A 17,076-nucleotide genomic window follows, 5' to 3' on the forward strand; every position below is an offset into this window, starting at 1 on the left:
CAACAGGTATGGCTGTTTCCAGTGTGGTGTTCCTCCTCCAGGATAGAATGTCAGCTTCTGATGCCCCTGCAGGCCAGGTGGATTCTACAGATCCCCCCTGAGCTAATCCAACCGTGAGTTCCCCTCTGGGGAGAATATGTATCACTTTGACATGCTTAAAGGGAACCTGTCACCGGGATTTTGTGTACAGAGCTGAAGACATGGGTTACTAGATGGCCGCTAGCACATCCGCTATACCCAGTCCCCATAGCTCTGTGTGCTTTTATTGTATAAAAAAAACGATTTGATACATATGCAAATTAACCTGAGATGAGTCCTGTCCCTGACTCATATCACATACAGGACTCATCTCAGGTTAATTTGCATATGTATCAAACCATTTTTTTTACATAATAAAAGCACACAGAGCTATGGGGACTGGGTATTGCGGATGTGCTAGCGGCCATCTAGTAACCCATGTCCTCAGCTCTATACACAAAATCCAGATGACAGGTTCCCTTTAATGTGTATGATCTTCTGATACCTGGTTGCTCCTCTCTTATAGGGAGTGAAAGAGCCCAGAATTAGATCCAAAGTCTCTAGATGTACAACTTGTACCAAGAGACTTCCTGAAAATTACAAAAATAAGCTCTGGCAGTCTTGTATTAATGAGCTTGTAAAAGAAGAGCAACCATCTATCCTTATGGAAGTTAAATCTATGATCCTGAACGAGATAAAATCCTCCCTGTCCTCCCTCAAATCCTTTCCTCCTGCTCCACCTGCGAAAAGGTCTAAGATGTCCTTTCCATCCTCCTCTGACATAAAGGACATGAACGAGGAGGCTTCCACCTCTAGACAGAACATTGATATGGATGTTCTGTCAGAGGGAGAAATTGTGGAAGATAGTAAAAAATTATTTTCTCTTCTAGGGATATGGAGGAATTATTGGGAGCTGTAAGAACTACCATGGGCATTGAGGAAATACAAAAGCCCCGGTTGGTCCAGGACGAAATGTTTGGAAGAAATCCAGTAAATAAAAATATTAAAGATATAATTCTGAACGAGTGGACGGATCCAGAAAGGAGATTAGGTGTCTCTAGGGAGTTTAGAAACAGGCTGTTTGATCAAGCTGAAGTAAAAATCTTTAATTAAACACCAAAGATTGATGTCCAGGTATTGAAAGTTGTCAAAAAGACCTCCCTTCCATTTGAGAATTCTTCTCAGCTACAGGATCCAATGGAAAGGAAGGCTGATGCTCTACTGAAAAAATCCTGGGAAGCGTCCATGTTTGGTATTAAAACGAACATAGCGGCAACATTAGTGGCTAGAGCCATGTATTTTTGGCTCAGCGAATTAGAAATCCATATTAAACACAGGACTCCTAGAGAGGAGATCCTAAACTCTATTCCCCTTCTCAGGTCAGCCACAGCGTTCTTGGCAGATGCCTCAGCTGAGTCTGTTAGGTTCGGCGCTAAGGATGTGGCTCTCTCTTTAATTCAGCGAGAAGAGCCTTGTGGATGAAATCTTGGGGGGGGGGGGGGGGGGGGATAGAACATCTAAAGCCATTACCTACAGGAAATTCAAAATACAGTCTATATCCTCCATTATCCGTTTAATCAAAAATGGAGCCTTCATGATTTCCATAGATCTAAAAAAACGCCTATTACTACGTCCCCATACACAAACATTTATAAAAAATACCTCAGATTTGCATTAATAGACAACGCTGGTGTGGTAAATCATTTCCAGTTCACTGCTCTACCCTTTGGGATATCCTCCGCCCCAAGGGTGCTCACAAAACTGGTGGTGGAAATGATCTCCCCTCTCAGGACAGAATGATTAAACATATTTCCATATCTAGACAATTTCCTTATTATAGGCAACTCAGAACTAGAAACATCCAGTCAAACGGATTACCCGATTCACAAGTTCAGAGTTGGGCTGGTTAATAAATCGGAAAAAATCTTGTCTAGCACCATCTACTCAAATGAAATTCCTAGGGGTGATGCTAAATTCTATTACCCAGATGTCATCTATACCACAAGAAAAGTTGGTATCTTTCAAGGAAAAGATAAAGAGATTCCAATCCTAAAGTCAGTGTTCCATCAGGAGTGCCATGAGCCTTCTGGGAATGATGACCTTGTGCATCACCGCAGTGGCATGGTGCCAGGCCCATACCAGGATAATTCAATCCTGGATACTAGGGAAGTAGGACAGAAAACAGTCCTCCCTAGAGAAAAAGATAACCATCCCCCTATGCGTAAAGTCAGATTTCAACTGGTGGACGGAAAAGAAGATTCTGTCGAGGGGCGTAACCTGGTTGAGAAATCCAGATAGTGACAGATGCAAGCGGCACGGGCTGGGGAGCAAAGGTAGCCTCCTCAAACTACCAGGGCAGGTGGTCAAATGAAATAAAACAAAGATCAAACTACCGAGAGTTGAGAGCTGTCTGGGAGACTCTAAAAGTATCCCAAAAACTATTGTCCGGAAAACATCATCTAAAAATATTCTCCGACAATGTAACAGCTGTGGCCTACCTAAAACACCAGGGGGGCACAAGATCTCCAAGCCTAAAGGATCTGGCGGAAAGAATATTCTTCTGGGCAGAAAGAAATGTACTTTCAGTCACAGCGATCCATCTAAAGAGTTCAGAAAACAAAGAAGCCGACTACCTCAGCAGAAAAACTTTTGCCCTAGGGGAGTGGTCCCTAAATCAAGAAATTTTTCAGAAAATTTCCAGAAGATGGGGAGTCCCTCAAATAGACCTATTCGCGTCAAAAACAACACGAAAGTGGGACGGTTTTGTTCTCTAAACCCCAGAGAAGAGCCATGGGCAGTCAACGCTTTTTTAGTCAGGTGGACCTGGAACCTTGCTTAAGTTTTTTCTCCCTGGGCCCTAATTCCTAGAGTACTGCAGAAGATAATAACTGATCCTGTAACAGTAATACTGGTGGTTCCCTATTGGCCGAAGAGAAGTTGGTTCGCCGTCCTAAAGAAAATACCTCTCCAGAAGGACATTCTATCACAGGGTCCCATCCTTCACCAAGGTCCCAGCCTGTTCAAATTATCAGCATGGATCCTGAACGTGAGATCTTAAAGAGTAAAGGTCTTTCAGAAAAGGTTATTAATACTCTAAAATCTAGCAGAAAAAGAATTACTTCATCAATCTATCTCAAAATCTGGAGAAAATACTGCAGTTGGCTGGGACAAGATTCACCAATAAATTCTCCCCCAAGTATCGAGATTTTAGATTCTCTCCAGAGGGGGCTGGATATGGGCCTCAGACCCAGTACACTAAAGGTACAGATATCCGCTTTGGGTGCATGTTATGATACAGATCTAGTCAGCCATAGGTGGATAAGAAGATTTGTAAGAGCTGCTTCTAGACTAAGACCATCTATAACGCCAAGGATTCCCCAGTGGGATTTAAACCTGGTCTTGAAAGGTATAATGAAATCTCCATTTACTCCCTTACAGGACATTTCAATTAAACATCTTACTTTCAAAGCTGCGTTCTTAATAGCTATAACATCAGCTAGACACCTGGGAGAGATTCAGGCTCTCTCCTGCCGAGAACCCTATCTCTCTCTTTCCGGACAGGATAGTTTTGAAACTGGATCCGGGTTTTCTTCCGAAAGTCGTCTCAGATTTTCATAGAGACCAATAAATCGTCTTCCCTTCGTTTCCTGAAAATGTAAAGAATTCTTCTGAGGAACAATTCCAACTCCTGGATGTCAAGGAGACTATTTTACAATACCTGGCTGCGACAAAAAAAATTCAGAAAGGATGACAATCTCCTTATTCAGTTTGCTGGTCAAAACAAGGGGAGAAAAGCATCCAAGGCTTCTATAGGTCGTTGGATTAAGTCAACTATATCCTGCTGTTACCAAATGTCAGGCCTTACTAATCCCACAAATAGAAGAGCCCATTCCACAAGAGCAATGGCATCTTCATGGGCTGAAAGAGCGGGCGTTTCCCTAGACAAAATCTGTAGAGCCGCCACCTGGTCTAATATAAATACGTTTATAAGACATTATTGTGTCTGCTTCTACTGATTTGACCTTTGGACAGAAGGTCCAGCAAGCAGTCTCCCTCCCTACTAAGTAATCTAATAGTTCTCATGGTTAAGCCTTCATGGTGGACGAAATGGAAAAACCGTAATCTTACCGGTAATTCTGTTTCCTTGAATCCACCATGACTGCTCGTAAATTCCCCCCCTGAGGTTATAAGAGGGGTTAGAGTATGAAGTAATACTCACCCACTTGGTAATTTGTAAACACTGAGGGTGAGAGTGGGTGGTGGCCTTTTAAACTCTGTGTTCCTGCCCCTACAGAGGTCAAGGGGCCAATCTCCTCATGGTTAAGCCGTCATGTTGGACTCAAGGAAACATAATTACCGGTAAGTCTATTTAAGTTTTTTTGCAGTGCGGACTGAATCTTGTGGATCGCGGACCCAGTTAAGTGACTGTGCCTGTGCATTTTGGACCACTATTTAAGCTTGTGTGCATGAGCCAAAAAGTGGTAGTTGTGGCCACTTACTTAGCTGTTCTTGTAACTTCCACAGAAGTGAAAGGAGGTTTCTGGGAGTGGTAGTTTCAGAAAAGCTGGAGTGCCAGAGGTTGATGATCTCTGCTGTAGACAAATAAGGCTAGGGCTACACGACGACATTTGTCGCACAACAATTTTTATAATTATAGTCTATGGTGTCGCACTGTGATATGCTGCGACACGACTGTCGCAAAAAATCCATTCGAAATGGATTTTTCTGCGACAGTCGCAGCATGTCGCAGTGCGACACCATAGACTATCATTATAAAAATTGTTGCGCGACATTGGTGCGACAAAATGTCACGCAACAAATGTTGCAGTGTAGTTCTGCCCTATGTGTTGCGCGACTTATTGTCGTCGTGTAGCCCTAGCCTAAATGTACTCATTGAAACTGGAATACCTCTTTAAAATGGGAAAATGTGCGCCAAAGAAACTTGAGGAGGTTATTTAAGACTGGCGTTTTAAGCTACTTTCACATCAGGAAAGCGCTTCAGTTTTGTCCCCATTCATTTTCAATGTGGACATAACTGAACTGAACGGAGTGCACCAGAATGCATTTCGTTCCGCTTGGTTGCGTTCCCATGCTGGACAGAAAAACGCTGCAAGCAGCATTTTTGAGTGCATCATGGTATACGGAACGATACGGATCCAGCATGTAACACAATGTAAGTCAACAGTGCAGGATCCGTTTTCTCGTACACAAAAGAAAACTGCTTACAATTGACTTACAATTGTTTTACAACCGATCCGTTCATAACGGATGCAGCCGGTTGTATAATTCTAGCGGAAGCGTTTTTGCTGATCCATGATGGTTCCAGCGGCCGTAACTACATAACTGTGGCGAATCCACGACCAGTCTAAATCTCTGCTAGCTTCCTTGCCTGCGTAGATTTAGAACATTTTCTACGCCTAAAACAGACTTAGATAATGATAAATAAAACGGGCCTGCAGACCGGTCACCTTCCCTGGTCACGCCACAACCACTTTTTTTAGACCTGGCGTGAGTGGGGAAAAGTTGCAGATTGCAGTGCAAATAACCTTTGTGCCGCAATCTGTGACCGATATACGCTACAAAACTGGTTTATATCTGATAGTAAATGACCTTCTTAGACTCTAGACTAAGTTTGCACTTGGTATTAGTCATATTGTCTCCATGTTTTCTGAGGCTAGGCAGCTTTGCTTTATTGTCTGTGTCATCTTCCATCACCTCTGCACTAGGTTAAATAGAGCTTGGCCTGGAGAACCAGAGCGGCGGCACAGGATCTGTCAGGTAAGTAACTAAAGGGGTTGACTGGTTTCTTATATTGATGAGCTATCCTTAGGATAGGTCATGAGTATCAGATAGGTAGGGTCAGACTCCAGGCATCCCTGCCAATCAGCCCTTTGAAGAAACCGCTGAACTTGTACGTTAAATCAGTAGTTCCCTTAAAGGGGTTCTCCGGGAATTAAGAAAATGAATATACTTAAATTACTTTATTATAAATATATTCTCAAATTCCTTTCATTATTTATAATGGCTCGTTTTGTCTCGGGAGCAATCATTAGGGGAAACAAAATGGTCGCTGCCCTGTTAGTTTGCACAAAACCTGTACTGATCACACATGAGGACAAGTTACTTCACAGCACTGAAGTAAAGAGCTGCCTCATCCTCCTCTCTGCTTTCCAGGGATTATGATCCTAAATACAGATGATAAGAACTTAAGGTGAATCTCTGGGGAATTTAGTTTGAGGAGACATGAAGTACATAGAGGATGGACAAGCTGTGGTAATGGAGACTGTAAACAAGTGCTGTTGCTCATTATCCACACCTCACCCTCCTCTCATGTCTCCGCATCTTCTCCATTCACACAGAGATTTACCTGTATTTAGGATCATGATTCCTGACAAGTAGAACAGAGAGGAGGATGAGGCAAGCTCTTTAGCTCAGTGTTGTGAAGTAACTTGTCCTGCTGTGTGATTAGGACAGGTTTTGTGTGTACTGATAGGACGGCGACCATTTTATTTCTCCAGATGATTGCTCCCCAGACAAAACAAGCCATTATTACTAATGAAAGGTATTTGTTAATATATTTATTATAAAATAATATTTTAAGTATTTTCGTTTTTTTTTTTTATTCCTGGAGAACCCCTTTAAAATTGATTTACACACAGTTTTTCCCACTGTATATATTTCCACAGTATATAACATGCATTGTGAAGTCACTGAGCAAGATTATTTCCACCAAGCACCCATATTTTCTGCAATATTATTTCTCAGTTTATCTTTTTAATTATCTCCTGAACTGTGTACTGTATATCAATAAAGGGGTTAATCCACATAAAAGTATTTATCACTGAGCCACAGGGGTCAGACTGGAGGGAACCTCAGCAGTCCAAAGAATGGAGGGTCCCCGGAGTGGTTGCACACATATCAGTCCACCGCTCTATTAATTTTCATGGGACTGATGGGGCACTCTCTTCATCAGTCCCATAAAAATAAATAGTGTAAATGTCGGTCTACTACTCTATCTCTCCATTCAGAGAAGTGACTCTGGGACCCTCCATTCTTGGGATCACAGGCGATTCCAGAGATCAGACCCCCTGTGATCCAACAGTTACGATGATATCATGTAACCTGTGGATACAGATGTAGCAGAACTAAAAGTAAAACATCACTGTGTTATCTTGTGACAAAAAAAGTTGAAAACCATTTAAAAAGTAAATTAACATTTTCTTTACATTGTTAACTTAACGCATTAACCATTCATTTTAGCTCTGCTGCATCAGAAGGTAATAAGCACAGTTCATAGGATAACACCTTTTCAAGGGGTAGTCTCACCTCAGCAAATGGCATTTATCATGTAAATACAGTTAAGCTTGTATTAGGTTCCATTCACACATCCGTAGTGTATGGTGGATGTGCTATACACCGGGCCGGCACCCCTATAGAAATGCCTATTCTCGTCCGCTATTGCGGACATTAATAGGACATGTTCTATTTTTTTCGGGAGCCGCGGACTGGAAATGCAGATGCGGACAGCACAATGTGTGCTGTCCGCATCCTTTTTGTCCCCATTGAGAATGAATGTGTCACGGATGTAGTAGGGGAGAACACCAAAAGACAACAAGAAGGAAGGGTAAAGACACTAGGCCTCACCGCTAGGGAAGGAAAAGGGTCACCACCTATAAAACCCTGCTCCTGGCCCTAACTCCTATCCGTATGGGCGCCTCTCGATGGTAGAGATGCCCATACACAGATACCTAGAAAACACTGGTGACCCTCGGATACCCTAAAGGTAATGACAAGACAGAGACAACCCGTTCCTTCCTAGGGAAGGAACCAGCGTCTCGCTGAGGCCTAGTAAGCAACCAGGGGGGGGGGGGGGGATTCAAAACACAACAAGCGGAACACCCCTAACTTCTGAGTATGATGAATGAACAGGACTTCAACAAGAACCACACTCCAGCTCTTCCAAAACCAAATGAAGCTATCCAGAGCAAGGAATGATGGGTAAAGTCAGACTAAATAAGGAGAGGTAACGGTCACATGATCCACACCTGAACAGGAGGTGTGGACATACCAGTAACACAGACAAAGTGAAACCAAAAGAGGCAGTCAGATCACTCATGTGCAGTCAGTCTTTCTGACCTTCTAACACTTGTCACAGGTGTGACAAAATGGGGCCACCCCTGTTCCGCAGAATTGCGGAACGGATGAGGACCCATTCTACGGATGTGTGAATTGGCCCTTAGGCAGATCAGCAAGCGATCCCTCCTGTCAATCACTTGCTATCTAGTGGAGGAGACCGCTGCTATTACATGCAGCAATTTCCTCTGCAGCATGGGAAGGAGCATTCCCTATGTCTTTGCTCTTCCCCATACTGTCTAGTGGTTTGCCAGCAGCAAATCGTTATTAGACAGCACAATCTGCCGTCGACAAGCGCAGATTTTTAATCGTGCTTAAATTGGCAGCAGTATTACACTGCAAGATAATCGCTAACAAGCGTTTATCAGCCGAAATATCAGCCAGTGTAATACAGCCTTTCCATCACATTATACACTGCTCATTTCCAGAGGTTTACAACCACCCTGCAATCCAGCATCAGTGGCCGTGGTTGCACACAATAGGATAAAGCATCGGCCTGTACACACTCCCACAGTCCCAGCCACCAGAGACGTCAGTGCTTTTTCCTGCTGCGGGATTGCAGGGTGGTTGTAACCCTTAGAAAACGAGCATTGTATAATATGATGAAAAAACTAATCCAGCCAGCAAAGGAGGCAATATAGACAATCACAGTACATTAGTAAGTGGCTTGTATTAACTTTCTCTACATGATAAATTCCATTTGCTGAAGTGAGACAACCCCTTTAAAATAAGCAAAAAAAAAGAGTCCGTTAGGTTACTAAACCAGAGATTGCTGCAGCCAGAGAGAAGATATCTTTGAAAACTGTCTTTCCAGCTGTGCCGTCCCAACAACTAGGGGGCGCCTCACTGATGATGCCTATCTCAGTCTTACCAGCTCTGTTCTAGCCTTCCAAGTGCATTGTCTTCATTTGTGATACTTTTTGCTCGAAAAACGTATAAAAATACATTTAACCTTTTTGTTTCTTGTACAGAAACTTGAACATGGTTTTGAGCTTTAGATATCACATTTTTCACAGTTGTAGACTGTAAGTAGTTTCAGAATTACGTGGTGTCCTATACTTCTTGTATGTGAAAAATTCAGTTGTGTTGTGTCTCATAAGTGGCCGCAATAAATTAGCTTAGGCTACTTTCACTTTATGAACGGATCCGGTTGTATTATCTTTAACATTGGCAAGACGGATACGTCCCCATTGACTTGCATTGTGGGTCATGACGGATCTGTCTTGCTCCGCATCCCATGACGGAAAGAAAACCGCAGCTTGCTGTGGTTTGCTCTCCGGTATGGGAATGCAACTAATCGGAACGGAATGCTTTTTGGAGCATTCTGTTCAGTTACGTTACGTTTTGTCCCCATTGACAATGAATGGGGACAAAATGGAAGCATTTTTGCTACGGTATTGAGACCCTATGACAGATCTCCATACCAGAAAATACAAATGCTAGTGTGAAAGTAGCCTTAGTTAGGACCAACCAATAAAACTGAAGAACTTCAAGGTTTATTCCCAACAGATGAGACGTTACCAATGAGCTCCTATTTTTATATATTGCTTATTTGTTATTTATTGTTTTTCAGATTAATCAGTTTTCTGTAATGTCAACCATGTTTCTGCCTTGTCCTTTCTTGTCTTTACCAGCATGTCTGCTTGCATGTTACAGGCGGGGGCCAGCTCCATGTGGGCGTCTTGCTGTGGGTTGCTGAATGAAGTCATGGGTACAGGAGCTGTGCGAGGGCAGCAGTCGGGCTTTGGTGGAGCAGGCCCTTTTAGATTTGCACAGAATACCGACTTTTCACCATATCCTTCATCAGCCTCTAACATTGTGTGTAAAGCTTGTGGACTGAACTTTACAGTCTTCAGGAAGAAGGTGAAATTATGCTCTGTGGTGTTTTATATTTCTGTCATACAGCTGAAAGCTGACATTTGTGTGGACTGCATATTTGTGAGAAATCAGGCTTTGCTAGGGAATTTGCTGATTATAACACATTGCAGATGCATCCCCATTACATATTTATTAGGGCATACACAGAATACATTTACAGTGGCGGAAATAATTATTTGACCCCTCACTGATTTTGTAAGTTTGTCCAATGACAAAGAAATGAAAAGTCTCAGAACAGTATCATTTCAATGGTAGGTTTATTGTAACAGTGGCAGATAGCACATCAAAAGGAAAATCGAAAAAATAACTTTAAATAAAAGATAGCAACTGATTTGCATTTCATTGAGTGAAATAAGTATTTGAACCCCTACCAACCATTAAGAGTTCTGGCTCCCACAGAGTGGTTAGACACTTCTACTCAATTAGTCACCCTCATTAAGGACACCTGTCTTAACTAGTCACCTGTATAAAAGACACCTGTCCACAGAATCAATCAATCAAGCAGACTCCAAACTCTCCAACATGGGAAAGACCAAAGAGCTGTCCAAGGATGTCAGAGACAAAATTGTAGACCTGCACAAGGCTGGAATGGGCTACAAAACCATTAGCAAGAAGCTGGGAGAGAAGGTGACAACTGTTGGTGCGATTGTTCGAAAATGGAAGGAGCACAAAATGACCATCAATCGACCTCGCTCTGGGGCTCCACGCAAGATCTCACCTCGTGGGGTGTCAATGGTTCTGAGAAAGGTGAAAAAGCATCCTAGAACTACACGGGAGGAGTTAGTTAATGACCTCAAATTAGCAGGGACCACAGTCACCAAGAAAACCATTGGAAACACATTACACCGCAATGGATTAAAATCCTGCAGGGCTCGCAAGGTCCCCCTGCTCAGGAAGGCACATGTGCAGGCCCGTCTGAAGTTTGCCAATGAACACCTGAATGATTCAGAGAGTGACTGGGAGAAGGTGCTGTGGTCTGATGAGACCAAAATAGAGCTCTTTGGCATTAACTCAACTCGCTGTGTTTGGAGGAAGAAAAATGCTGCCTATGACCCCCAAAACACCGTCCCCACCGTCAAGCATGGGGGTGGAAACATTTTGCTTTGGGGGTGTTTTTCTGCTAAGGGCACAGGACAACTTATTCGCATAAACGGGAAAATGGACGGAGCCATGTATCGTGAAATCCTGAGCGACAACCTCCTTCCCTCTGCCAGGAAACTGAAAATGGGTCGTGGATGGGTGTTCCAGCACGACAATGACCCAAAACATACAGCAAAGGCAACAAAGGAGTGGCTCAAGAAGAAGCACATTAAGGTCATGGAGTGGCCTAGTCAGTCTCCGGACCTTAATCCAATCGAAAACCTATGGAGGGAGCTCAAGCTCAGAGTTGCACAGAGACAGCCTCGAAACCTTAGGGATTTAGAGATGATCTGCAAAGAGGAGTGGACCAACATTCCTCCTAAAATGTGCGCAAACTTGGTCATCAATTACAAGAAACGTTTGACCTCTGTGCTTGCAAACAAGGGTTTTTCCACCAAGTATTAAGTCTTTTTTTGTTAGAGGGTTCAAATACTTATTTCACTCAATGAAATGCAAATCATTTGCTATCTTTTATTTAAAGTTATTTTTTCGATTTTCCTTTTGATGTGCTATCTGCCACTGTTACAATAAACCTACCATTGAAATGATACTGTTCTGAGACTTTTCATTTCTTTGTCATTGGACAAACTTACAAAATCAGTGAGGGGTCAAATAATTATTTCCGCCACTGTATATCTGTTAGGGACAATAGTTGTGGAACCACTGTGCCAACTGGCTTGATTTTGGGCCATTCCTGTGGGCCTTATCCTGGCGTCCCACTTGTTTTCACCCTTTAAGCTCTATATAGGAATTTGAACTTTGCTGTAGGAGAGCCACCAAGCTGCTACCTCTTGGAATAGTCCCTGTAGTTGGCAGCTGACCCACAGTGACACACAGAGCAGCAAGGGTTCAGGCAGTACTCAGAGTCAGAAACAGGACAAGGCCAGGGCACGGAGAGTTCATGTGAGTCGATGATACAGGTCCAAGGTAAAATCTTGCAGCAGAGGGTCACAAAGGTAAATGATCGGTACAAAGGCAGACAACTTGAACAAACATCTTGGGGTCCATTCACATGTCAGCAAAATGGGTCCACATCCGTTCCGCAATTTTGCGGAACAGGTGCGGACCCATTCATTTTCAATAGCGCCGGAATGTGCTGTCTGCATCCGCATCTGCAGATCCGCACTTCAGTTACGCAAAAAAATAGAACATGTAATTGCAGACAAGAAAAGGCATTCTATGAGAGTGCCGGTGATGTGCGGTCCACAAAATACAGAACGCACTTTGTCGGTGTCAGTGTTTTGCGGATCCGCAAAACGCATACGGACGTGTGAATAGACCCTTAGCAGGAGCTTAGCAAGCTAGGAACCTAATTGCTCAGGCAGAGAGAAAGAGAAGGCAGGCCAGCAATTATAGCAGAAGCTGGTTAACAATTAGAAGCAGCTGTGCTGAAGCACATAGAGCAAGGAGAGGAGGAGATATGGTGGTAAAGGCAAAATAGGAGTGGTAGTAGTTTAAGAAATAATGTTGCTTATAGAAGTAGTGGAGCAGAGATGGACATGGGCTGCCGATGTAACAATATCCACCTTAGGCTACTTTCACACTGGCGTTTCTGGGTCCGCTTGTGAGATCCGTTTCAGGGCTCTCACAAGCAGCCCAAAACGGATCAGTTCAGCCCCAATCCATTCTTAATGGATAAGGATCCATTCAGAATGCATTAATTTGGCTGAGTTTGGTTTCCGTTGCGCTTTTGAGGCGGACACTAAAACGCAGATTGCAGCGTTTTGGTGTCCGCCTGACGATGCAGAGTCAAACGGGTCCGTCCGGACTTACAATGTAAGTCAATAGGGAAGGATCCGTTTTCACTGACACAATATGGTGCAATTGAAAATGGATCCGTCCCCCATTGACTTTCAATGTAAGTCAAGACTAAAACCTTTACACCACCCAGGTCTGTAACTACCGCACCCATGGGCGTAACTACTGCTGTACTGGCTTTTACAGGGCTTGCACAAGTAGGCATCCCCTACTGTCTGATGCCTCTGTCTAGTGCTGGGCTACTATAGGGTAATGCTGGACAGAGAAATCATAGCATTATCAGGTGTCATGGCCAGGGATGAACTCCTGCTGGCCACGCCCCCTTGCGGGCATCAGGATCTTCGGCAAGCCAGAGGAGAAAGTGGCTGCCAACTAGGGACCTTGGTTCTTCTGCAGCAGGAGGGAGGAAGGACATGATTGCAGGACCACAAGAAGAGGGCAGACCTAGAGAGAAATGCGGAGGACTGTCAACAGGGCCGGTGCAAGGATTTTTGCTGCCCTAGGCAAGATAAAAATTGCTGCCCCCCCTTCCCCCCTTATCAGATGATCCTCCCATATCATGACATCACATATGTTCCACCCCTTTCTCACCATTTAAATTAAAAGAACTGCTATGTTTCCCTTGGGGTTAATCCAGCTTCTTGTAGCTGTCTCCCTGACAGCCGCTAGAGGTGCTTCCGCGATTCTCACTGTGAAAATTACAGTGGGAAGACGTGGAACATAGTTTTGAATGCGTGCGCATGCGCATTCGCAGCTGAGAGGAGGATCGGGGAGAAGAGTTCCCAGTGCCGGCGCTAGAGAAAGGTAAGTGGCTGAAGGGGTTTTAACCCCTTCAGCCCAGTGGGAGGGGGACACGAGGGTGCCCCACTCCTAACAACTATATAGTGCCAGGAAAATGAGTTTGTTTTCCTGGCACTATAGTGCTCCTTTACCACCAGTACTGCACAGTGTCTTTTCTCTGCAGGAACAGGCTATAGACACCAGTACCACTACATTAAACTGTACTGGTTCTGGGACTATAGTGTCCTTTTTAATGTGAGGTAAATTAGTTTCCAATGTAGTATTAATAACTAAATAATTAAATAATAAACATATTGCATTGTTTACTTACCACCAGGACAATAAGATGGTCTGGTCTCTGACTGCAGTCTGGCTCTGGGGACTCCCTTGTCACTCTCTTCTCCCCCCCCCTCCCTCCCTTCCTTGTCACTCTCTTCCCCCTCCCTCCCTTGTCACTCTCTTCCCCCTCCCTCCCTTGTCACTCTCTTCCCCCTCCCTCCCTTGTCACTCTCTTCCCCCTCCCTCCCTTGTCACTCTCTTCTCCCCCCTCTCTTGTCACTCTCTTCTCCCCCCATCCCTCCCTTGTCACTCTCTTCTCCCCCCCTTGTCACTCTCTTCTCCCCCCATCCCTCCCTTGTCACTCTCTTCTCCCCCCTCCCTCCCTTGTCACTCTCTTCTCCCCCCCCATCCCTCCCTTGTCACTCTCTTCTCCCCCCCCCTCCCTCCCTTGTCACTCTCTTCTCCCCCCCTCCCTCCCTTGTCACTCTCTTCTCCCCCCTCCCTCCCTTGTCACTCTCTTCTCCCCCCTCCCTCCCTTGTCACTCTCTTTCCCCCCTCCCTCCCTTGTCACTCTCTTTCCCCCCTCCCTCCCTTGTCACACTCTTCTCCCCCCCCCTCCCTTGTCACTCTCTTCTCCCCCCTCCCTCCCTTGTCACTCTCTTCTCCCCCCTCCCTCCCTTGTCACTCTCTTCTCCCCCCTCCCTCCCTTGTCACTCTCTTCTCCTCCCTCCCTTGTCACTCTCTTCTCCCCCTTCCCTCCCTTGTCACTCTCTTCTCCCCCTTCCCTCCCTTGTCACTCTCTTCTCCCCCTTCCCTCCCTTGTCACTCTCATTCTCCCCCTTCCCTCCCTTGTCACTCTCATTCTCCCCCTTCCCTCCCTTGTCACTCTCATTCTCCCCCTTCCCTCCCTTGTCACTCTCATTCTCCCCCTTCCCTCCCTTGTCACTCTCATTCTCCCCCTTCCCTCCCTTGTCACTCTCATTCTCCCCCTTCCCTCCCTTGTCACTCTCATTCTCCCCCTTCCCTCCCTTGTCACTCTCATTCTCCCCCTTCCCTCCCTTGTCACTCTCATTCTCCCCCTTCCCTCCCTTGTCACTCTCATTCTCCCCCTTCCCTCCCTTGTCACTCTCATTCTCCCCCTTCCCTCCCTTGTCACTCTCATTCTCCCCCTTCCCTCCCTTGTCACTCTCATTCTCCCCCTTCCCTCCCTTGTCACTCTCATTCTCCCCCTTCCCTCCCTTGTCACTCTCATTCTCCCCCTTCCCTCCCTTGTCACTCTCATTCTCCCCCTTCCCTCCCTTGTCACTCTCATTCTCCCCCTTCCCTCCCTTGTCACTCTCATTCTCCCCCTTCCCTCCCTTGTCACTCTCATTCCCCCCCAACTCTAGTGTAGCGTGGCCGAGCTCTGTTCGGTCCGCGGTACAGGAGCATTTGTTTCCTGTACCCGTCCGGACTGAAAGGAAGTGCACACTAAGTGAGCACTTCCTGTCAGTCCGGCCGGGTACAGGAAATAAAAGCTCCTGTACCGCGGACCGAACAGAGCTCGGCCACGCTACATTAGAGGCGCTTCCCTCCTGTCAGTCCCTCTCTTCAGGCTGGGCCCGGGCGGTGCACAATCATAGACGCGCCAGCCCGGGCAGTGCGGCCGGCCGCCACTTAACCTACGATTTTTTTTAAAACCGCATGCCCCCTGCTAAATTGCGCCCTAGACGGCTGCCTAGGTCACCTTACAGGTGGCGCCGGCCCTGAGGACAAGACTGTAAGGAAGCGAACTGGAGACAGGCTGAAGCTTGATTAAAGAGAGAGTTTGTAGATTAGCGAGACCGCGCGTATTTCGATTTTCCCAATCACAGGTATAACAACTCCTACTGCGGCAAAGAGAAGCCAGGTCCCACAGACGTCCTCTCCTTTAGAACATCCTGTGGAGCATCACAATGCGCCAATAGTTAAGCACAGCAGCTTTTTAGATCTCAAATAAAACTGCGCTAATATGCTCACAAGCGCACGCATGTAACAGGCACATCAAGTTAATTCAAGTCTCCTTCACTCTTCAATAATCAGCTCCTATGGTAATTATGGCCCTAGGAATAAACTTCCTTCCATAGTCAAGTTACATCAGTAATCGTATATAAAAAGGGTTTATTGTACTCACAAGCGTCTTTAAAAATCAAGCGTATAAAACAAAAATCCTGCGTCTTCATACATGAAGGAGACTTGAATTCACTTGATGTGCCTGTTACATGCGTGCGCTTGTGAGTATATTAGCGCAGTTTTATTTGAGATCTAAAAAGCTGTGCTTCACTATTGGCGCATTGTGATGCTCCACAGGATTTTCTAAAGGAGAGGACGTCTGTGGGACCTGGCTTCTCTTTGCCGCAGTAGGAGTGGTTATACCTGTGATTGGGAAAATCGAAATACGCACGGTCTCGCTAATCTACAAACGCTCTGTGTGAATGAGACTCGCTGCAAATTCCATCAAAAATAACGGACTGGAATTACTGTATTTACTGATTGAAGAGAGAGGAGGATGGAGAGAAGGAAACAGTAAGGAGTAAAGGGAGACCTGGTGACATTGAATATGGGAGCATAGTGGGATGTAACTGGACGCAAAAGGCAATAATAGTGCCTTTTCCCCGGCGCCTCACAACGGCACTCCAGGAGGGTGTCCCCACCTCCCCAGGACAGGAAACAACGTAGAAGCTCAAGTTTAAAAGGCCCCCTCCCCTTACCTGCTTCAGTTTGTTGTTTCCTGTCCTCGGGATCGCGTGGAAGCCGCTCCTGCTACAGCGGGGGTTCAGTGCGCACGGCCTGGAGAATTTCCCCATCTGGGAGGGCCGTGCAGAGGTATAGTATTGACTGACTGACCTGTACCTTAGGCGTAAGTCCGTCCATGAAGGCAGCCACGGGCCTCCGTTCCTTATCTAACTACAGGAACGAGGGATCAACCGCGCATGCGGAAGTAAACTTGCCAGTCCTCTGCGTCACTTCCGGTGGCGTGTGACGTCAGAGGACTTGCGGATATAGAGCTGGAAACGAGGAGTTCGGCGTCCTGCTTCACTTGGTGAGATGACTGCTCCTGTGGAAGCTCCT

The 17,076-nt window shown here is 45.5% G+C and overlaps 1 protein-coding gene across 5 annotated transcripts in view; it reads left to right on the plus strand.

The window, feature by feature from the left end:
- RNF34 (ring finger protein 34) overlaps nucleotides 1-17,076 on the plus strand; it is a 52,039-nt gene that overhangs the window by 8,001 nt on the left and 26,962 nt on the right. Inside the window, exons 2-4 of one of the 5 annotated variants that reach the window (XM_040416121.1) lie at nucleotides 5,745-5,796; nucleotides 9,123-9,176; nucleotides 9,808-10,014. In XM_040416121.1, the coding sequence (XP_040272055.1) occupies nucleotides 9,823-10,014 (192 nt within the window). In that variant the 5' untranslated portion in view covers nucleotides 5,745-5,796; nucleotides 9,123-9,176; nucleotides 9,808-9,822. Of the gene's footprint in view, nucleotides 1-5,744; nucleotides 5,797-9,122; nucleotides 9,177-9,798; nucleotides 10,015-17,076 lie in introns of those variants that run through there. The other 4 variants (XM_040416120.1, XM_040416122.1, XM_040416119.1 and 1 more) reach the window with 4 other exon arrangements.

This window comes from Bufo bufo, chromosome 2 (assembly GCF_905171765.1).
Source record: "Bufo bufo chromosome 2, aBufBuf1.1, whole genome shotgun sequence".
Classification (NCBI taxonomy): domain Eukaryota; kingdom Metazoa; phylum Chordata; class Amphibia; order Anura; family Bufonidae; genus Bufo; species Bufo bufo.